At 40.2% G+C, this 24,358-nt stretch overlaps 1 protein-coding gene across 6 annotated transcripts in view; it reads right to left on the bottom strand.

The window, feature by feature from the left end:
- The window catches only part of EFHC1 (EF-hand domain containing 1), a 105,165-nt gene extending 88,851 nt beyond the window's left edge, over positions 1–16,314 (bottom strand). For 2 of the 6 annotated variants that reach the window (XR_009211241.1, XR_009211242.1), the window contains exons 1-2: positions 16,005–16,314; positions 12,297–12,518 (exon numbers count right to left, since the gene is read on the bottom strand). Coding sequence is in view for 1 of the 6 variants with exons in the window: in XM_032141598.2 (XP_031997489.1) it covers positions 12,297–12,518; positions 16,005–16,067 (285 nt within the window). In the remaining 5 variants the exon portion in view is untranslated. Of the gene's footprint in view, positions 1–5,955; positions 6,018–11,082; positions 11,173–12,296; positions 12,519–16,004 lie in introns of those variants that run through there. The other 4 variants (XR_009211240.1, XM_032141598.2, XR_009211243.1 and 1 more) reach the window with 3 other exon arrangements.
- Positions 16,315–24,358: the final 8,044 nt, after the last annotated feature.

Raw genomic sequence — 24,358 nt, 5'->3', positions numbered from 1 at the left:
AATGAAGGCCTTAAAGCTCATAATAAAAAGATAAAATGGATAAGTGCAGTGGAATGTTTGAAGGAGAAAAATAACATGGTAAAAGCAAAGGACAGATAATGTTGAAGTAACATTTTAGATCAACTGCAAAGAACTGAAAGGGGGGACATGATCATAGTGATTCATATATAAAATGGCCTGTATCTGAGCCATATATTTATAAATACATAAAACGTTAAAGTTGAACTGATCAGCTAGCCCAACCCCACTTATTTTATAAGGGAGGAAACTGAGACCCAGGATGGTAAGGTGGCTTGCCTGAGGCCATGTAAGGGGTTAGGGCCAGAACTGGAACTAAAATTCAGACTATTAACTCACAACCCAATATTCTCTCCACACATCTTGCTACTTCTCAGGTAACGAGTGCTATCGTGGTTCCAAGAAGGAACCTGTGTGGGCTAAAGTGGTCAGAGAAAGCTTAACTAGGAGGAAACAAGAGATGTATTAGACTTGAAGAGTGAAAGATTTTAGATCAGCAGAGGATACAAGGGGGGCTTCTAAGCAGTAGGAATAACAGAAGCAGAGGAAGGAAACCCAGCAGCAGTATGCAGGCTATGATGGAGGAGGAAGTACTAGGCATGGCAATCAGACTGAAAGCCCCTTCAATAGTCCAGGTCTGCAGTAATTAATTACCAGCAATGGAAAAGCAGAAGTCTAACTGGATTGACAGTAAGGAAGTGGGAAGATGGAAGCAGATGAGGTGCTGAGGAAAACCCAGTGCTGGCGATATAGTGGTGATCCCATAGAAATGTAAACATAAGGAGAAGATAATTTGGGTATGGCAGATGGTGAGTTTGATTTTAGACTTACTGAATTTAAGTGACAGCACAAGTTGTATACTGCAGGGGGTAATTTATACTGCAGGACTGGGTTTAGGGGAAGAAGTAAATATTACAGAACATTCAAGGATAATGCAAACATTTTTGGCCAAGCAACTGAAAGAACAGAATTACTATCAAATTGATCTGAAGATTGCTGCAGAACAGATTTGGGGGGTAAGAAGACAAAATTGGGAATTCAGTTTTAGATATGCTTAATTTGAGATATTTATTAGACATTCAAGAAGAGATGTCAAATAGGCATTTATGTATACATATGTTTAGAGGACAACTTATCATCATAAAGAGGACATTTCAAGCCATGAACCTGGACAACTCACCAAAGGAGTGAGAAGAGAATCACAGAGAAGATAACCAAAGATCGAGTCTGTGGCCACAGCCATGTTCCCAAACCATCTGTTTTCTAAGATTGGTGGGCATGAAAATGCCTATGGCAACAGGAAGTTGGCCTCAGAATGGGAGGCAAGGAGATACATACATATATATATGTATGTATATAGTCTTGTTTTATATATATATATATATAGTCTTGTTTTATATATATATATATATGTGTGTAAGGTCTCAGGTAAAGAATATGCTAACTGAAAAGAATTACTTAATTGATTGTTAATTTTTAAAAGGCACTTATCTATTTATTAAGAACAGAATTAAGAGTTCTGTGCTCCTCCCACAAAGAATAAATGGGGTAGAAGAGTTAATGTAGAAAAGCTCTTTGGAAAGTTTCCCTGGAATCATGGCAGATGGAAGGCAGGACTAGATTGCAGCTCCCACTCAGATGGGCAGAGCAGCGTGTGAAGGCTCGCACTGTGAACTTTTGCTCCAGGATGACTGCAGGAATAAATTGGGAAAGCAGAGAGAATCCACAGACCCTCTGAAGGAAGCAAATTGCTCCTGCAGGACCCAGGAGACATCCCAAATACTGTGAGTGCCCAAACTATGGAAGTGGGAAAGGGAGATCATCTGCCTCCGAACACACACCCCCACTGAGGAACCTGAAGATCTAGATTACAGGAGCAGGAGAAGATTCTGACCTTACCTGGAGCTGGGTCAATTCAGAGAGCCGAGTGAAATACGGGGGTAGAGGGAGGAAGCAGTGGGAAAAGTCCTATGGTCTCGCTGGGGTCCCCTACCAAGCCATTTCTGCCTTGCTTCACAGGGGTACTTGGGGAGGGCAACCAGAGGCACTGGGAAAAGACCACAGGAAGAAGGGAACCTCCAGCTGAACTTTGTAACAATTTGAACCAATCGAGAAGTCTCCTGGCCAGAACTCGGGAGAGGGTATGAATCCAGTGTACAGATTCCACAGGTGGGGGAAGAAGGAAAGCCCCACTTACTTTCAAAGCTGGGAGGCAGATAGCCCGGGGCAAGTTCTCAGCCCTGCTCGCCCACTGCCTAGAAACAGACTTGGTGCTGTTGGAGAGGGGCGGGACAGTGGGAGTGAGATTGGACCTTTGGGTTGCATGGGAGCTAGGTGAGGTCTATGACTGCTGGCTTTCCCCCACTTCCCTGACAACCTGAAGTACACAGTAGAGGCAGCCATAATCTTCCTAGGAACACAACTCCATTGACCTCAGACCCTCACCCCCATCCTCCACAGTAGCCACAGCAAGACCTGCCCAAGGAGAGTCTGAGCTCAAACACATCTTGCCCTGCCCCAACCTAACGGTCCTTCCCTACCCACCCTGGTAACTGAAGACAAAGGGCATATACTCTTGGGAGTTCTAGGGGCCCACCCCCACTGCCTGTTCCCCCCCGTACTACCACAGCTAATGCTATCTTGAAAACACCACCTCCTGGCAGGAGACCAACCAGCACAAAAATAGTACATTAAACAACCAAGGCTAAGGACCCTCACAGAGTCCATTTCACCCCCCTGCCACCTCCACCAGAGCAGGTGCTGGTATCCATGGCTGAGAGACCCACAGACGGCTCACAGCACAGGACTCTGTGCAGACAACCCCCAGTACCAGCCTGGAGTCTAGTAGACTTGCTGGATGGCTAGATCCAGAAGACAGACAACAAATCACTACAGCTCGGCTCTCAGAAAGCCACATCCATAGGAAAAGGGAGAGAATGCTACATCAAGGGAATACCCCGTGGGACAAAAGAATCTGAACAACAGCCTTGAGCCCTAGACCTTCCCTCTGACAGAGTCTACCCAAATGAGAAGAACCAGAAAACCAACTCTGGTAATATGACAAAACAAGGTTCTTTAATGCCCCCGCAAAAATCACACTAGCTCACCAGCAATCGATTGAAACCAAGAAGAAATCCCTAATTTACCTAATAATTTGGAAGGTTAGTTATTAAGCTAATCAGGGAGGCACCAGAGAAAGGCAAAGCCCAATTTAAGGAAATAAAAAAGATGATACAAGAAGTGAAGGGAATTTTTTTTCAATGAAATAGCATAAATAAAAAACAATCAAAACTTCAGGAAACAATGGATGTGCTTATAGAAATGCAAACTGCTCTGGAAAGTCTCTGCAATAGAATCAAACAAGCAGAAGAAAGAACTTCAGAGCTCAAAGATAAGGTTTTCTAATTAACCCAATCCAACAAAGACAAAGAAAAAAGAATAAGAAAATATGAACAAAGCCTCTAAAGAGTTTGGGATTATGTTAAATAACCAAACCTAAGAATAATCAGCATTCCTGAAGAAAAATCTAAAAGTCTGGAAAACATATTTGGGGGAATAATCAAGGAAAACTTCTCTAGACATCCAAACACAAGAAGCTCAAAGAATACCTGGGAAATTCACTACAAAAAGATCATCACCTAGGCACACTTTCCTCAGGTTATTTAAAGTTAAGATGAAGGAAAGAATCTTAAGAGCTGTGAGGCAAATGCACCAGGTAACCTATAAAGGAAAACCTATCAGATTAATAGCAGTTTCTCAGCAGAAACCCTACAAGCTAGAAGGGATTGAGGCCCTATCTTCAGCCTCCTTAAACAAAAGAATTATCAGCCAAGAATTTTGCATTCAGTGAAACTACGCTTCATAAATGAAGGAAAGATACAGTCTTTTTCAGAAAAACAAATTCTGAGAGAATTTGCCACTACCAAGTTAGCACCATAAGAACTGCTAAAAAGAGCTCTAAATCTTGAAACAAATCAAAACACATCAAAACAGAACCTCTTTAAAGCATAAATCTCACAGGACCTATAAAACAAAAATACAATTAAAAACAAAAAACAAAAAATCCAGGTATACAGACAACAAATACCATGATGAACGGAATGGTATCTCACATCTTAATACTAATGTTGAATGTAAATAGCCTAAATGCTCCAACTAAAAGATACAGAATTGCAGAATGGATAAGAATTCACCAACCATCTGCTGCCTTCAAGAGACTCACCTAATACATAAGGACTCATGTAAATTTAAGGTAAAGGGGTGGATAAAGAAACTCCATGCAAATGGACACCAAAAGTGAGCAGGAGTAGCTATTCTTGTATCAGACAAAACAAACTTTAAAGCAACAGCAATTTAAAAAGACAAAGAGGGACATTATATAATGATAAAAGGCTTGTCCAACAGGAAAACATCATAATCCTAAATATATATGTACCTAATACTGGAGCACCCAATTTATAAAACAATTACTAATAGACCTAAGAAATGAGATAGACAGCAACATAATAATAGGGAGGGACGTCAAAACTCCACTGACAGCACTAGCCAGGCCAAGACAGAAAGTCAACAAAGAAACAATGGATTTAAACTATACCCTGGAACAAATGGACTTAATATATTTACAGAACATTCTACCCAACAACAGCAGAATATACATTCTATTCAACAGCACATGGAACTTTCTCCAAGACAGACCACATGATAGGCCACAAAATTAGCCTCAATAAATTTAAGAAAATTGAAATTATATCAAGCACTCTCTCAGACCATAGTGGAATAAAACTGGACATCAATTCCAAAAGGAACCTTCAAAACCATGCAAATACATGGAAATTAAATAACCTGCTCCTAAATGAGCTTTGGGTCAAAAATAAAGATGCAAATTAAACAATTATTCGAACTGAATGACAATAATGACACAACCTATCAAAGCCTCTGGGATACCGCAAAGGCAGTGCTAAGAGAAAAGTTCAAACCCCTAAACGCCTACATCAAAAAGTCTGAAAGAGCACTAACAGACAATCTAAGGTCACACCTCAAGGAACTAGAAAAACAAGAACAAACCAAACCCAAACCCAGCAGAAGAAAGAGAATAACCAAGATCAAAGCAGAAACAAATGAACTTGAAACAAACAAAAAAACCAAAAGATAAATGAAACAAAAAGCTGGTTCTTTGAAAAGATAAATAAAATTGATAGACCATTAGCAAGATTAACCAAGAAAAGAAGAGAGAAAATCCAAATAAGCTCAATTAGAAACAAAATGGAAGATATTACAACTGACACCACAGAAATACAAAAGGTCATTCAAGGTTACTATGAACACCTTGACGCACATAAACTAGAAAACCTAGAGTAGATAGATAAACTCCTGAAAGGTAAAACCCTGCTAGCTTAATTCAGGTAGAATTAGATACCCTGAACAGACCAACAAGCAGCAAGACTGAAATAATTTAAAAATTGCCAGCAAGAAAAAGTCCAGGACCAGACAGATTTACAGAAGAATTCTACCAGATATTCGAAGAAAAACTGGTACTATTGGCACTATTCTACAAGATAGAGAAAGAGGAAATCCTCCCTAAATCATTCTATGAAGGCAGCATCACCCTAATACCAAAACCAGGAAAGGACATAGCCAAAAAGTAAAACTATAGACCGATATCCCTGATGAACATAGATGCTAAAATCCTTAACAAAATACCAGCTAACCGAATTCAACAACATATGAAAAAGATAATCCACCACGATTAAGTGGGTTTCATACCAGGGATGCAGGGATGATTTAACATATGCAAGTCAATAAATGTGATACACCACATAAACAGAATTAAAAACAAAAATCACATGATCATCTCAATAGATGCAGAAAAAGTATTCAACAAAATCTAGCACCGCTTTCTGTTTAAAATTCTCAGCAAAATTGATAAAAGGGACATACCTCAACATAATAAAAGCCATCTATGACAGACCCACAGCCAACATAATGCTGAATGGGGAAAAGCTGAAAGCATTCCCTCTGAGAACTGGGACAAGATAAGGATGCCCACTCTCTCCACTCCTCTTCAGCACAGTACTAGAAGTCCTAGGCAGAGCAATCAGACAACGGAAAGAAATAAAAGTCATCCAAATAGGTAAAGAAGTCAAACTGTCACTGTTCACTGATGATATGATTGCTTACCTGGAAAATCCTAAAGACTCCTCCAGAAAGCTCCTAGAACTGATAAAAGAATTCAGCAAAGTTTCTGGACACAAAATTAATATACACATATCCGTAGCTCTTCTTTACACCAACAGTGACCAAGCTGAGAATCAAATTAAGAACTCAACCCCTCTTACAATAGCTGAAAAACAAACAAACAAACAAACAAAAACTTAGAAATATACCTAACCAAGGAGGTGAAAGACCTCTACAAGGAAAACTACAAAACACTGCTGAAAGAAATCACAGATGACACAAATAATGGAACGAATAATGGAAACACATTCCATGCTGATGGGATGGGAATCAACATTGTGAAAATGACCATACTGCCAAAAGCAATCTACAGATTCAATGTAATTCCCATCAAAATACCACTATCATTCTTCACAGAATTAGAAAAAACAATCCTAAACTTCATATGGAACCAAAAAAGACCCCACATAGCCAAAGCAAGAATAAGCAAAAAGAATAAACCTGGAGGCATCACACTACCTGATTTCAAACTATACTATAAGGCCATAGTTACTAAAACAGCATGGTACTGGTATAAAAATAGGCACATAGACCAATGGAACAGAACAGAGAGCCCAGAAATAAAGCCAAATACTTACAGCCAACTGATCTTCGACAAAGCAAACAAAAACATAAAGTGAGGAAAGGACACCCTATTCAACAAATTGTGCTGGGATAATTGGCAAGCCACAAGTAGGAGAATAAAACTGGATCCTCATCTCTCACCTTATATAAAAATCAACTCAAGATGGATCAAGGACTTAAATCTAAGACCTGAAACTATAAAAATTCTAGAAAATAACATTGGAAAACCCCTTCTAGACATTGGCTTAGGCAAGGGTTTCATGACCAAGAACCCAAAAGCAAATGCAATAAAAACAAAGATAAATAGCTGGGACTTAATTAACCTAAAGAGCTTTTTCATGGCAAAAGGAACAGTCAGCAGAGTAAACAGACAACCCACAGAGTGAGAAAAAATCTTCATAATCTATACATCTGACAAAAGATTAATATCCAGAATTTACAATGAACTCAAACAAATTAGCAAGGAAAAACAAAGAAGCCCATCAAAAAGTGGGCTAAGGACATGAATAGACAACTCTCAAAAGAAGACATACAAACGGCCAACAAACATATGAAAAAATGTTCAACATCACTAATGATCAGGGAAATGCAAATTGAAACCACAATGCAATATCATCTTACTCCTGCAAGAATGGCCATAATCAAAACATCATAAAATATTAGATGTTGGTGTGGATGCAATGAACTGGGAACTGCTGGTGGCAATGTAAACTAGTACAACCACTATGGAAAACAGTGTGAAGATTCCTTAAAGAACTAAAAGTAGAACCACCATTTGATCCAGCAATCCCACTACTGGGTATCTACCCAGAGGAAAAGAAGTCATCATACAAAAGATACTTGCACATGCATGTTTATAGCAGCACAATTTGCAACTGCAAAAATGTGGAACCAACCCAAATACCCATCAATCAATGAGTGGTTAAAGAAAATGTGATATATATGATGGAATACTATTCAGCCATAAAAAGGAATGAATTAATAGCATTCACAGTGACTTGGATGAGATTGGAGACTATTATTCTAAGTGAAGTAACTCAGGAATAGAAAACCAAACATTGTATGTTCTCACTCATAAGTGGTAGCTAAGGTATGAGGATGCAAAAGCATAAGAATGACACAATGAACTTTGCGGACTCAGGGGGAAAGGGTGTGGGGGATAAAAGACTACAAACTGGGGGCACTGTATACTGCCTGGGTGATGGGTGCACCAAAATCTCACAAATCACCACTATAGAATTTACTCATGTAACCAAACACCACCTGTTCCCCAATAACCTATGGAAATAAAAAAAATTGTTTTTAAAGTAGTGGGATAACATCAGCTTTCCCAGGTAGAATAAGAACTTGATTGTTACATGGAAAGAAAAGAAAAAATATATTTAAATACTGTGTTTAAAAATATACTTTTCATGGAATTTTATAGCAGGCTGGGCTCCTGGTTATCATGTATTCTAACTTCTGAGTTTATAGACGAGGAAATTAGAGATTGTGACTACAAGGTCACAATGTTAGCTGGTAGGAGACCCAGAATTAGAATCCAGGTCTCCTAACTCCCAGGAAGTGCTCAGAATGCCACAATAAACATAAAAATATTTGTATTTACTTCAAGATGAAGGGGGGAAATGCTGCATAAATATTTTCATATCACACACAATTATAAAAAGCCAAGTCATATTTTTAATTTTACATTATTATAAGCATATATGTTACATGTTTGGCTTGCCAATTTTCAGTAGTGACATAGAAAAGAAATCAATTTTATTTGTTAATTATTCATGTCATTTTAGAACTAATATTTATTGAGCACTAAATATATAATAAACTATATAACTCCTTACCTTTATGAAGTATACACTCAGGTGGGACAGATAAACACTAAACAAATCAGCAACACAAATTATAATATAGTGCTGCGAAGGGAAAAAAAAAAAGAGAGGGAAGTGATATAGAAAAATGAGGAGGAACTGCCATAGTAGAGTGGCCAGGAAAAGCCGCACTGAAAGGAAAGATGGAGTCAGCCACTTAAGGATGGTGAGGATATGAGAAACGCCATGTACAAAAAGGCCCTGAATTGGAATTTTCAGATATGAGAAACGCCATGTACAAAAAGGCCTTGAATTGGAATTTTCAAATGCTGCCATTTCAAGGAAATCAGTAAAAATAAATCCAATGTATTGAAACATGACAGGTGAGAAAAAGGACCCAAGATGAGGTTGGGGAGAGAACAGGGAGGGCCAGCTCCAGTAGGGCTGTGAGGAACCTGTAGAGTTGGATCTTTATAGATGACAGCGAAGCCATGGAAGTGCTTCAGTCAGTATGTGACATAATCTGATTTTCAAAAAATAAGCCTGGCGGCTCTGTGGAAAATAAATTTATGGTGATAGTGAAGATGAAAATAAGTAAATGAATGAGTTACATATTTTAGAATCAGAAACAATAGAACTTGCTAATAGATTAGATATGGATTGTGAGGGGAAAGAAGAATGAAAGATGACTTTCAAGTTGGGGGCTAGAACAGTGAGGTGAATGGTGGTAATGTTTACTGTATTGGTTAAGAAAGCCTGATGGCATTTTCCCAGAAAAATGACATAATCAGAGCTGAACTCTAGAGAATAAACAAGGCAGCACAGCATACCTGTTATAAGGATAAGGACTAGGAATGAGACTAAAACAACAGTTAGGTGGTCATTTGGCTTGTTTGAACTATGATAGTGGCAGAGGAAATGAAAGTGAGAGATATTTGACTTGGCAACTCATTAAGTGTGGAGGATAAAAGAGAGAAAAAGCCAAAGATGGCTCAGGTTTCAAACTTGGATTACCTAGTGGAACCACACAGGGAAAGCAGATGTATGGGAAAAGGTGAAGGATAGAGATAAGTTAGAGACATACAGAACTTGAGGTACCAACAGTTCATCCAGATAAGATATCCCATGGGCCAGGGGGATACAGATCTGGAGTCTCAATGATGTCAGAGTTGGAACTAAATAGTGACATTGTCTACAGGGAGGTGATGGTTGAAATCACCAAAGTGGGTGAGATCTCAAGAAAATTATATAAAGAATGAGACAGAACCTTGAAAATACTTGTAAGTTAAGAACCGAAAAAAAGAAGGGAGGCTAAAGAATAAGAAACCACATAGAAAGAATGAGGAAAATGAGAGTCATGGAGGCAAAAGAAGAGCACAGTTTCAAGAAGGGAGGAAGGGTCAACAGTGTCAGATGGCACAAACAGACCAAAGAGAATGCTAGCAAAGTAAACCTCTCTAGATGTGGTAAAAGGACAGCACTGGCTACCTAGGAGAAAGTATTTTGGGGCTGTGGGTAGGGAGAAGTCAGATTGTAAGTGATTTGACAGTCAAGTGAGAAACAAAGTTCTCTTGCTTAAAGGAGTCACAAGGTATTATAGAAAGAGGACAGGATGATATGACTCTAGCAAGAGAAGTAGTCACAAGGTATTATAGAAAGAGGACAGGATGATATGACTCTAGCAAGAGAAGTAGTCACAAGGTATTATAGAAAGAGGACAGGATGATATGACTCTAGCAAGAGAAGTAGTCACTAGAGTGTCTGAAATAGAAATAGTATGAAACTTGAAGATGAAAAAGATGAAAGAAGAACATCAGAAATAAAGAGCTGGAAGTCAGTCTGGGAAACAGAATATAGTGGGTGATGCTGGAATTATATGGGAGCAAGGGGAAAAGATGAGGGCACTTGGAATAGATATCCTGGTCTTTATTACCTAAGTAAGAAATGAAGTTATATTCTGTCTATGAGGAACAGTCCTAAGAATTTCCAAAATATAGACAAATATGTTGGCTATTATGTGGACCTCCGGGTATTAGAGGTCCTTCATTTAAAATTAGAACCTTCATTTAATTCAGAGAAACCATAATTCCCTTATTATAAACAAACAAACTTAGTTTCAAAGTCATGCATTTAGCTTCTCTCTACCCCATTATCTATGCTAAGGCTCATTTATCTAGAAATTGTGATGATCCAAGGAAAATGCATTGGAAAATAGAAATAATATTTTTACATGCACTATCTTTAAAGAAATGAATTATGAATATTAAATAAGTACAAATTAAGTAACAACAATTAGTGTAAAATAACATAGAAAAACAAAAAATAGGAAGCCTATTTCCTACTCAAGCACAATTTCTCCTCTGAATTTTACTAATACTTTCTTACGACATATATCACTTTATCACCTTCTACTTTATAACAGTTACTTACTATTCTTTTCAGTAAAAATTAAACATACCAGGATTCATATCTTGGTAATTATTTAGTGTCTATCCCACTTCTCTCTTGTATTTTCAGCCCTCTCCCTTCTCTGCTGATTTTGCAGTGCCTGTCAAAGCCACAAATAAACAAAAGAAACAAGCAAAAGGAAAAGATATATCCAATTATATAAATCATACTGTTTAGTGGATGTTTAGGTTTGGCCTATGAATGCATATGTGAATGTGTCCCTATAAATGAGTTAAGTGGGAAAGAGGAAATGGTACGGATTCTAGTTGAAAGACTAAAATTGTTTAAAAATAAGTGATTATCAAAGTAAATGGCATAGCTCCTCCCCAGCCTCTAGCTTACAACAGGTACTCAATAAAAGTTGGCTGGCTGGATGAAAATGTTATAGACATTTAACAGGAATAATAAAATAAAAATTAAGACAAGGAAAGAAACAGACTAAGAGTAAATTAAGAAAGGTAACTTATCAAAACTGATCAGTACTTCTCAGAACCAGTTACACATAAAACTCATCTGGAAATCAGAAATGATGAGGGTTGGAATAACATGATTTTCTTGAAAATCTCGCCAGTGATTCTGCTACATGGTCAAGGCTAGGGCTACTTCACTTTAGTGAAAAGAGGAGGCTCATTGACAAGAAAAAACAAGAATGACGTGGTAATGTCAACAGATGGAAATGAGGAAACTCACACTGCAAAAACATAAAGATAAATGAGAAACAAACAAAAATGTTATACCACCCATCGGTTATGTAATACCAAACATGACATGTTCCCTGAAAAACAAAAACTTATGGAGACTGCCTGCAGAAAACTGACAATAGATGGAGTCATTGTTTTCATAATGATATTCTGCATCTCATGAAGATTAGATATGTCACCATTACAGAATACAGTACCTTTAAAAAGTGGGAAACACATGGCCAATAAACATAGAATATAAATTCAAGAATTCAGAATTATAGCCAACTTTTCTTTAACTGCATTTGGAAAATAGTCTGGTGAAGTCTACAGGGAATTACTTTACTCCCTATAATCAGCTTCCTGACTAAAGAAAGCCTCTTTTTAGCCTGAGTTCAGCTGTCCATGACTAAGGGTTAAGGCATCTGAACAATTTTCTCCTCAGAGCACTTTGGAAATTCTGTGGTTTACTGTTTTAACTTTTCTGCAAGCAGTTGGCTCTCAGACCCTAATTCAAGGGGTACCCTAAAATTCCAGATGATACCTTTTTGTCAAAGGCCACATGCGCAGGAACAAAATCCGCAGGTGGGGCTTGTTTAGGTTGGCCATAAGTTAAGACTGGTGCCTTACTGGCCAACTCATCCAGCTCAGCCTGGGACAGCTGGTTGAACTGGAGCCGGTCTCCGCCTATCCCAACTGTTGGACGTCGAACAATTGCATAGCCGTTCCTGTAGCCCAGCGTCTGGCTTCTATGGAAGGCTGTTTTCTGAAGAAGAAAAGAATGTGTCATTAATAACATTAGACAAATATTTGTTAGGTTAAAAAAAACTTTTAAAAATATAACTTAAATCTTTGCTTATAAGCATCACAAAACTTACATCAAGAAGCTTACCAACATTAAGGCTGGGCATGGTAGCTCATGCCTATAATCCCAGAACTCTGGGAGGCTGAAGAGGGAGAATCACTTCAGCCCAGGAGTTCGAGACCAGCCTGGGCAACAAGATCCTGTCTCTACACAAACTAAAAAAAAAAAAAAAATTAGCTGGGTGTGGTGGCTTGTGCCTATTATAGTCCCAGCTACTTGGGAGGCTGAGGCGGAAGGATCACTTGAGCCTGGGAGATCCAAGCTGCAATAAGCTATGATTGAAACCACTGCACTCCAGCCTGGGCAACAGTGATACCCTGTCTCAAAAAAAACAAAACAAAACAAAAGCTTACCTACATTAAAAGATTCTGTATTTTAAGTTAAAACACTTGAAGAAGAACAAGGAGCAAAGTAGCCACCTGAGCTTAAAGTAAAATTTAAAGCTGTGCTCTGTAATGCCCAATTTAATTACCAATTCACCTTGCATGAGAGATTAAGAGTATCTCTCATCTATACTCAAGTTTTTCACTAGTCTTCTCATGTTTTTCATCTGATATCTGGTGGCCGTAAAAACTGTAGAACCTAGAAGATATGGTTCTGTGAATTTTATTTTTACATGCAATGAATTTATTTTTACCTGTCCCTCTTGTCACAATGACAGTGATACATTCTTACAACTCTTTGGAAAGCAACTGGATGGTATACTTAAAGTCTTGAACTCAATAATTCTACCCCAACCATTTATTTACGGAACATGATCCAGAATTATGAGAAAGAACTATATGCCTGAAGCTGCCCATTACAGTGGTAAATGTTGAAGACAATCTAAAAGACAATCACATGAAGACATGAGTAAATGATCGAAAACTCACTCAACGGATCATGGTGCTGTCATTAAAATATTTATTTTAAAGATCATGTGACAACCTGGTGAAAATATTTATGATTTAATAAGCCTGAAAAAGCAACATATAAAATTATATGTGTACTGCAATTATAAGCATGGAAATATGTGCATGAAGAGACTGGTTTGGTCCTCTGTATTATCCATTTCTAAATTATGTTGATTTTTTACAATGAACACATTTTTATTTAAAAGATTAAATAAAAAAGAGTAGAAAGGCAAATTAGAAGATTAAATAAAAAAGAGTAGAAAGGCAAATTAGAGGTTATGTTAATGGTTTCCTTTTTCTGTTGTGAGGATACTTTCAAAATTATATATATATAATATTCAAATATATACATAGATACAATTTAGGATTAATCATAAAAAATATTTTTATGAAAAAAACTCTCTACATCCTAATTGCTTTAGAGCCCAGCCTATCATCTTTCAAGATCTGTACTAACATGAAAGGTACAACAGAATAAACTTCTTTTGCTAAAAGGGTTATAAACTGTGGACATTTGTTTTTAAAGGTCATGTATTCAGAGTCACAAGTCAGTTGACAGGGACTGCTCCAGGTATATAGGAAACATGACATAGAACAAAATGTGCTGAGTTGACATCCTCATTGGGTAATTTATGGAACTTCAAGCTCTTCTTCCACCACCAAAGACAGAAGCAACATCAGTGACTTCAGTTTATTTCTTTGTTTTAGACAAATGTCTCTACCATCATTCAGCCATAACTCACAGACACCCCAGGCAAGGCAACCTCGGTCCTTTCCACCCCTCTTGTCCATTATGGTTCACCTTCTGTGTATCTTTTTTTAAAATCGTTTTCCCGCTCCCCTTTAAAAATTTTTTAACTTCTTATCTGCATGTCTTTAGAATTACATTAATACATATTCAGTCCTTCACTGCTGAAGGTACACTGATGATGCTTTTCAAATTTCAAATAGGGCAAATTGGTTGACACTTGGCCAGTGTATTTAAAATCTGAAATATGTCCAATGCACAGTTCATCTTACTTGTAATACAGCAATATGTTTTTAGAGCTTTGCACTTCTATCCACACCTCTGTAATTCCCTGTATCATCTCAGCCCTGTCTACACTCAGCAATACCAAAAGCTTAAGCTCATCCTGTATAGGGCAGCCAAGTGCCTACAATATTTTCTAAATTACATAAAACTGAGAAGTCCACTGGAACTAAAAATCTATGATGTTGTGTCTTAATGCAGGGATAATTACAGAGATTCAGAATACAAATTCTCTCACCGAACTTTCGATTTCATTCTAAATTTATTCTCCCAAAGAAAATAAATTGACAAAATATTTTATCTTAACTTTTTGAAGCTGGAGAGGAAGGCAAGAGTTTAAAGTATTAAACTAGATAAACATTACTGTTAGCTCATCTGTGATGATCAGTCTACTGAATCTCATTATTGATTTTTCAGCACATACATTTCAGTAGCCCTGTTAGAATTAAAACAAATACAAATAATTTTAAGAGCTAAACTGTAGCAAGAGTTTAAAAAAAAAAAAAGAATCCAAGCTGCTGCTGCTTTTTAAAAAATTTTGTCTAGAAAATGCAAATAAAAACACAAGGTTGGGAGGAGCAAAATAAAATCTAAACAGGAATCTTTTTACAAAAACGTTAGAATAAAAAGAACAGGGCCGGGGAAGAATACCAACAGCAACTAATCAATTCTTGAGGGAACTGGAAAGGAATATCTCTTACAAAGCAGGGAAAGACGGTTTGGGAGGAAGGTGAGCAAGTTTTGGGGAAAACCTGCAATGGAGAAAGAAAAGAATGGGGAGAGGATGGGACTAAATTGTGGAAAATGTAGAAAATGTTAAGAAAAGAATGGGGTTGGATGCAAGCATAAAGAAGAAAGGAAAAAGACCTGGCGGAAAGAAGAGGAGCGGAATCGATATACATACAAAACAGGAAATGGAGCTGGGAGTGGGAGAGACTACCGGGTGCAGGATTCAGAAGAGGAAGCAGGTGGGGCGGGAATGACGGACCTGTGGGAATGAGGATGAAGGTGTATAGTGGTGGGGGGTTTTAAGGGTGGCGATGTTAGGAGACAGGTTATGATGTGAGAGAATGAGCTAGGGAGAGGGTCCAGAGATGGGTTGGGAGTAGGGTGGGGGCAATAGTGATCTAAAGGGACAAGAGGCAGCGGCTTGGAGGAGCAGGGCCGTAAGAAAGAACGCGGCTAACGGGATGAGAATGAAGGCGCCAACACACTGCCAAGATGGAGTGGGGAAAAAACTAGAGAGGGATGAGGCGGAGGGCAAAGGATCGGAGAGAGAGGATGAGGCTGGCTAGGGAAGAACGGCAGAAGTTCGGCCCAGAATAAAGAACAGGGTCAGGACAGAAGACGTGTTTGGAGAGAAGACAGACTTGAGTGGAGGGGAATGGAGGTGCACTGAGCGGGGGAACCTCCCGGGCTGCTGGAAGGTGGGGACAGGTGGGAGTCTGGCAGATAACTTCTCACCGTAGAGTCCTTAAAGGACGTGCCCGGAAGAAAGGGCAGGCCATGCACGGGATTGGACACCATTGCAGCCGGTACCACCGCCGCCACCTAGGTCCTGCTTCGTCCTCTCCGGTTGCCCAGGCGACAAGCAGCGTTCGCGGGCACCTCCAGGCTCCATGGTAACGCTAAACATCCGGAACTCCCACGAGAGGAGGGCGGGGCCAGGAGACGCAGTCGTCACAGGAGGTTTGCGCTTGCGCCGTCCGCGGGACTCCGCGTTCTCGCGGTAAGCGGGCCGCGGCCTTGGAGCGCGGCTAGTGGGCGTGGTTGTGTCGGCCCCTCCCCTTCCGCTTCGCCCCGCCCCGCTCCCTGAGGATGAGACGTGGGAGCTGTTGGGTGGCGCGGGGAAAGGCGGGTGTAGTGAGGCGGTAGTTCTCGCTGTGAGATCCGGGGTCCGAGCAGTCCTTTAGATGAGTTGCAGAGAGGGACGTTCCTTTTCTCCTTCCACCTAGTCCTGGCTGACCTCACTGCGCCCCGCCAACGCTGTGAGCTCAGGCACTCTTTTCTCCCCGCTCTGCCCCATGTCACACAGAAGTGTAAATGGTCGGTCCGGTTGGCAGTGCTACTAAACTAGATCCATGCTTCTTGTAGGCAGGGGCCGAGGATTACCCATGATTGTGTTTCTGTTGCTCAGGGATGGTCAATGAACTAATGCAATCATCTCATCCTTAATTCTCCCACTGCCACATTGTATTTTTCCCCTTTTAACTTTTTTTAAATCAATCTTTCTTTCTCTTTCTTTCCTTTCTTTCTTTGTTTCCTTCCTTCCTCCTTTCCTTCCCTCTGTCCCTCCTTCCCTCCTTCCTTCCTTCCTTCGCTACTTCCCTCCTTCCGTAGAGATGGTGTCCCACTATATTGCCCAAGCTGGTCTCGAATTCCTGGGGTCAAGCGATCCGCCCACCTCGCCTCCCAAAGTGCTGGGATTACAGGCGTGAGCCACCGCGCCCAGCTCTCTTTATTCTACCATCAATCTCTTCGGTTAAACACCTTCGTTCTTGTAGGGAAAGCCTTGAATATGTGCTGCAGGGCAGGGTGCACTCTGATAGGTACTTGATTTTTGTTGACTGAAGAGCTGGAGGTTGAAGGGTGGTCACCTCAATCCCTCGTTTGTACCTGCAGCTGCAATGAAAATATCAGAACCACTAGGAGAAACACAGCTCCTTCAAAGAGAAAAGACTAAGTCTTGGGAAAGAAGCAGATGAGTGAGGTGAAATATTGTCAGCATCATAGGTATAGCCTTTGATGCTTTTTACAAAACTTGCTTAAATTATTTTTTCTTAAAAGAAACGTAATCCTATTCCTGAAACATTTTTGCTGGGGGTGGGGGGGGGGGGGGGGGGGGGGAAGGGGGAAGAAAGCTATCCATTATTGCTGAGGAGCTTAAAAGTAAAAAGTAATCAAAACTCAGGTGCCGAGAGATTTGGATTCGTTAGGTCTGACGTGGAGGCCAGGAATCTGATTTTTGTAACAGGCGTTTGTGACAAACCAGTTTAGGAACATGATAGAGTAATAAGCCAGACACAGAAGGCATATCTCAGTGTCACAGGTGGTTTACTGCCAATACAGACAGCCGCTTTACTTTTATTGCTGCTTGTCAGAGCAAATCCCCCTGTTGGGTTTCACTAATTTGTGTGACGCTCAGGAGGCCCAGGACATGAATGCATTAAGTGGCACCTGAGGCAGTTATTGATGCCTGCTTACCAGACCCTGCCCAGAGAGTTTCTTTTCTAACTCTTCTCCCCTTACTACGTCTGTTTCCTGTTCCTGTCCTTTTTTAAACCTTTTTTTCTTTTTCTGTAAGTACATTACCTTAATGCAGCAGTTTAATACATTTTTTAAAAACTTCAATGAAGTTTCTTTGCCTTTGGTGCTTTTTACAAAACTTGCTTAAATTATTTTTTTAAAAAGAAAGGTAATCACATTCCTCAAACATTGATTAGCACTGTGGAAGTTACTGAAAACTTTTAAAGTACCTGTCCGTTGTATTATACCTTAGACACCAACCGAGGTTGGATGCCAGTCACTGGAGGAATATGTCAAGATGGCAAGTTTGCTGGGGGCGGTGGCTCACACCTGTAATCCGAGCACTTTGGGAGGCTGAGGAGGGTGGATCGCCTGAGGTCCGGAGTTTGAGACCAGCCTGGACAACATAGTGAAACCCCACCTCTACTAATAATACAAAATTAGCTGGGCGTGGGGGCACATGCCTGTAATCCCAGCTACTTGGGAGGCTGAGGCACGAGAATCGCTTGAACCTGGGAGGCAGAGGTTGCAGTGAGCCGAGATCGCGCCATTGCACTCCAGCCTGGACAACAAGAGCAAAACTCCGTCTCAAAAAAAGAAAAAAAAAAAAGATGGCAGGTTTAACCTTTCAAAGATAAGGCACCTCTCCCACTTCTCTCCACCTCATTGATGCTGATTACCCAGAATCACTGGTTACTGTAATTTTTGCTGACTCTTCATGATAACCTTAAACTGTTAGAAGTTCCATGATCCCTCCCTACCCACTCTCTTATTAAAAGTAAATTTCATGGCATTAGGACACACTTTGAAGAGCCCTTCTTGACTAAGTGCATGGTTGCACTTGGATCTATATTCCTGGGCTGGGTAGGGAAGGAGCGTGTGGAGCTGGAAAGGCTGAGTCACGCTAGGCCTATTGTCTATTATCCCATCTGTTTCTATTTGAGGAGTGCCCTCTGCTCATGCCTTTCTCTCCAGAAAAGCACACCAGTTAAATGGCTAAGGGTTGTGTTTTAACTACTTTCGGACCCCAGAAATGCATGAAAACAACTTCTGTTGGTCTATGGCCTCCTAAAAATGCTATCATCTCTGAGGATGGGAAGTCAGACATACTGCATCAGTGTTAAAAGGCACAGGGATAGGTCTGTAAAGAAGTGGGGCGGGAGGAAAGGCAGGGCTTCAGAAAGGTACCTGGATCCTCAGAAGGTCTGCTGTGATTAAGAGTTTGTATCCCAGTCGGGTGCAGTGGCTCATGCCTGTAACTCCAGCACTTTGGGAGGCCAAGGTGGGCAAATCACTTGAGGCCAGGATTTTGAGACCAGCCTGGCGAAACCCCGTCTCTACTAAAAATACAAAAATTAGCTGGACGTGGTGGCACATGCCTGTAGTCCCAGGTACTCAGGAGGCTGAGGCAGGAGAATCGCTTGAACCGGGGAGGCAGAGGTTGCAGTGAACAGAGATCGTGCCACTGCATTCCAGTCTACATGACCACTTAGCATGCATTGCACTTCAGTTTGTACCCACCACTTCCCACTTAGTGGAATATATAAAAGAGGGCAGGAAACTGACCATTCCTGGCAGCTAAAGTAAGAAATGCCGTGATTGAAACGCCATTGCATAAAGCCTGACTCAGAAGACCACAGAAATATTGCATGATTTTAGCAGGTGTTCCAAAACTTGGGGAATGGAAAAAAATTGAAAGGTCAGACTGCCAGGAGCCAAGCCTGAAAGAGGGCCTTGTGGGCTGGGTAATGTCTTCCAGGCAATCCTGATGGGACAGGCCATAAGCAGTCAGCTAAAATAAACCTCTCCTCTTTCAGCATTTTGCCCAGAGCTAGCTTTACCCAGAATTTGTTTTCAAAACTGTGACATTCTCATTCTGTAATACCTAAATTCACAGGACAAAAAATATCAAAGGGCTGTGTGTGCATGTGTCCTGGATTATTTCTGCAGTGATTTGGTGTTCTGCTTCCCTCTGCTGGATGAAAATGGTACAGCAAAATTTCTGGAAAAGAAAACAACCAATTACATACCGGCAGGTTTTGCAGGTACTTGGGGGTGTGGTAAGCATGTGAATATGGCCAGGGGGTTTCCCTCAGTCAGAGTGCTCTCTAGCATTCCTTTCCATCACTCCATGGCCTCTGAAATATTTTATCTAAAAAGAGGGCCCAGTCATCTACTTTGATCTTTGCAAAGTATGGGAAAAGGAGAAACATCCAGTGATTAGATTTAGGATCCACAGGAGATCTTCATTTGACACAAAAATTACATCATTTGGGTCTAGACTATTTTAGTCTTGATGTGGGCTCCTGCCTGGGGTTTGGGAAAACCTGTATTTCTGCTGCTTTTTCCTCCCTGAAGTCAAACCTATTCAATAGCTTTAGTTGATTCCGTTGGAATTCTCTTTCCTTGTCAAAGCTGATCAAACATACTTCACAGGATATAAGCGTCATAAGAAGAGGGTCTTCGTTTCTTCATTGCCATTTTCCTAACTCTCGTCACAGTGCCTAGCACTACATAGATGCCCATTAAATAGTTGTAAAATGACTGACCTACTACAGTTAATGAACGAATGTCACCTGGGAAAGTATTTTTCAAACTGCTGAAGATTTCCTTTAGCAGTTCTTAAAATCAACTTAATAGGTTGTGACCACAACGAGAATTATTTTTTTAAAAGGATAGAATAGAAATTATCCGGATGCATTCCATTTTGTTTGGAAGAATAATTCAGTGAAAGTTTTTTCAAGATATATATATACATATACATTCATAGTGAGAGTATATCATGATCACAGTCAAAATGCTTGAAAATTGACACAGTCCAGTTAGCTCATTTTACTAATGAGAAATCTCCAGACCAAAAGAGATCAAGGAACTATCAATTAATGACTGGTTCTCAATTGAGTATTTCTTACACTCCACCTCAATCCTCTGACATCTAGGAAAGACAGTCCTCATTTAGCTCAGGACAGATCGTTGATCTTGGCATCCTGCTTGTGAGCTCTGGCATAATAAAGCTCTCAATAGTACAGAGAAAGAGAAGTGTGAGAATGTTGTGGTAGTAACATCGACTAGAGTTTTAGATTCCAAATGTGGACAAGAAGTGAATTCATTAATTCAGGTAAATGGCAACTTTGAAACAATGGGGAAATTGATACCTTCTATTGAGCATCTCAAACCACTTTCCTTTTCCCCTTTCACATATGCAGCATGAAACAGAAAGTGGGAACAGGTTAGGTCCTGAGAGCCACATTCCTGTCCTGTTAAGAGTATTTGTGTGAGTTTGGACAATTTACCTACCCAAGTCTCCTGATTTTCATCTCTAAAATGAAAAGCCAGGACCAGAACTAATGATCATTAGTTGTTTGAGGGTCATGGGATCATTTTTAAAATCTTGTAAAAGCTTTAGACTTTCGTTCCCTAAAATGCACACATTCACATGTACTTATCATTTCATGTAGTTCATGAAAGCTCCAGTGAGTCTAGAAATCACTTCATTGAGTTTTCCCCTCTCTAAAATCTATGGAATGAAAAGTCTACAATATAGTATCCCAAAGGCAGAATGATGTAGCGGTAAAGTGTGTGGACTGTAGGAAACTCTCCAGGACAAATGATTGTTTGACCAACAACCGAATTGGAAAGGAGTAAAAAGACTGAGGTAGAAGGGAAACCTATAAATTAAAAAGAGATTTAAGTAAAAAGTCAACCAACTGCAATGTGTGGGTCCTATTGGGATCCTGATTTAAACTAAATACTTTGAAATAATTATGACATTTGTGAGACCATTGGGAATTCAAATACAGGATATTTGATGGTAAGGAATTGTTCTTCAGTTTTTTAGACATGATAATGGTATTGTATTCTTGTGTGAAGAGTTGTCATCTTTTAAGGATACATAAAAAGCATGTATTGTAGAAAAAATTATATAACATCTATAAAATTATAGATATTACATATCTTATATAATGTATAAGACAGTAGATATTATATAATTATATAATGTCCAAAATAATATGGACAGAAGCGAGTAGGGATATAGATGAAACTAGATTTCCCATGATTTGATAATTGTGTAGGTAATTACATGGGAATTCATCATACAATTCTATCTACTTTTGTATATGTTCAAGGTTTTTCATAATAGAAAAATAAAAATAAAATATTATGGACTGCAGAGTCAGACTGCAGAGGTACAAATCCTACCACTTACCAGCTCTGTGACCCTGCAGAAGTTTCTTAACTTTTTAATAGCCATAAACAGGAATAATAATTGTTGTTCCCAATTCACAAGGTTGTTGTGAGCATTAAATGAGTTCATATATGTTAGCACTTACTGTAATGCCTGGCACATAGTAAGCGCTCACTGACTGTTTGCCATTACCATTGTCTGGGGGAGCATGGTGAATGGACAGTTTGGTCAGTGACTGGGAATTGGAAAAACTATGGAAAATTAAAGACAGATTAAGGTAAAAAGAAAGGAGAAAAGGGGGGTGGGGAAATATGTTGGGCACTTTAGAGAATGCAACATGTAGAAGGGTTTGGTTTGTGTGACTTAAGTCTTTCTTTCCTTTTTACCCGCCCCCCACCTACCAACTCTGAATAAATATCACACACACACACACACACACACACACACACACATCCTTTTAGAGGGTAGGAGGGCATCTAATCTCTTTTCAAGGTAGAGTTTATGAAAAGAGCACAGTGGCTTTCTGGTGGGCCACAGAGGAGGCTAGATGGCTGGAACTTTCCGCGGAGCCATGGTCTTTTCCCTATTTGTTTGGTTTACTATTTTTTTTTATCACCACTAGAATGCGAAGCAGACGGTGAATATAAAACCTTTGCACCCAAAGATGAAGATGCTTCCAGGTAGATGAGTTGGTTGTGAGTACCAAGAGTAGAGGCAAAGACCCAGGTGGGAAGTTGCCAAGGTGCAACCCAGGAGCACCTGCTTACATAGGGTAGACTCAGATGGGAAACACAGCCACACGGAAACTGGCTGTTCACAACGTTTTCTCTGTACTTAACTCCCTACCACAGAGGTTCTATTGTATTCACACACGTGATAAGCTTCCCATCTGTATCTCTGCTGAGATCTGCAAATCCCACTTCTCCCTTTAATAGGGTATAGATGGGGGGGAAGGGAGGGGTCTTCGTGTCCCATTCTCTACCTGTGCTTGCTGAGTTGAGAGACCAAGAGCCACTGGTTAGGAAAAAACTGTCCATTTCATAGGGAGGTAAAAACTGAGGTTGGCCCTGGGATGCAGTATTAAGTTTTCTAGGGTCATCATAACAAAGTACCACAAGCTGGATGGCTTAAAACAGAATTTTTTTTCTGTCACAGTTCCGAAGGCTAGAAATCTGAAATCAGGGTGCTGGCAAGGCCATTCTCTCTCTGCCTGCCCCGCCACCCTAACCCACATACCCCATCCCCTAGTTTCTGCTTATTACCAGCAATCCTTGGCACTCTTTAGCTTGCAGATACATAACTCCCATCTCTGCCTACATTGTCACATGATGCTCTCCCCTGTGTGTGTCTCTGTGTCTTCACATGGCTGTCTTTCCTCTGTGTCTTCTCCTCTTCTTATATGGACACTAGTCATATTGAATTAAGAGATTGTCCAGTATGACCTCATCTTAACTGCTTACATGTACAACTACCCCGTCTCCAAATAAGGTCACTAATTGAGGTAGCAGGGTTTAGGACTTCAATATATCTAAGGGACACAAACACATAATACATGGGAATCAAGAGGTACAAAAAATGAGTATGTGGACCAGTAGGGTTTCTTCTGTAGTCTGAGAACACTTGGGGACCATAGTGAGAAAGGGCGGTGCTGCCAGAATGTCTGGGTGATGTGTGTGTGTACCAATGGAAGGTTCTTCCTGATGCCTGAGTCTGTGATCATGCAGACTGAACGTCAGGGAAGGAATGTGGAGGAAAGCAAGAAATCTCCCATTTCCCAGGGAAGATGAACTACATCTTATTCTGTTGTGGGTGGAGAAAAATCCCTCCCAAGGACACAGAGCTCCTGTTCTGGTGAGAGACGTCTGGGAGCCCTTGGAGAGTGTGGATGAATTTGTGCAGAACTCACAACATCCTGCTCAGCATGAAGTGATAGAAATGATGACTGTGGTCCAGGTGCGGTGGCTCACGCCTGTAATTCTGACACTTTGAGAGGCTGAGGCGGGCAAATCACCTGAGGGTGGGAGTTCGAGACCAGCCTGACCAACATGGAGAAACCTGGTCTCTACTAAAAATACAAAATTAGCTGGGCGTGGTGGCACATGCCTGTAATCCCAGCTACTAGGGAGGCTGAGGCAGGAGAATCGCCTGAACCTGGGAGGTAGAGGTTGTGGTGAGCTGAGATTGCGCCACTGGACTCCACCCTGGGCAACAAGAGCAAAACTCCGTCTCAAAAAAAAATAAAAAGAAAAAAAGAAATAATGACTGTGTGATTACCACTAGCACTTTCTGAACACAAACGTTGTGCCGAGTACTGTGTGCAAAGGTATTTTTCCTGGAGTAAAATTAGTCAGATTCCAAGATAATTTGTTCTTGTTTAGAAAAGAAA

Source organism: Hylobates moloch, unplaced genomic scaffold (genome assembly GCF_009828535.3).
Source record: "Hylobates moloch isolate HMO894 unplaced genomic scaffold, HMol_V3 SCAFFOLD_20, whole genome shotgun sequence".
Classification (NCBI taxonomy): Eukaryota; Metazoa; Chordata; class Mammalia; order Primates; family Hylobatidae; genus Hylobates; species Hylobates moloch.
The sequence above is the reverse complement of the archived record's forward strand: the minus strand, read 5'-3'. Positions and strand labels throughout refer to the sequence as shown.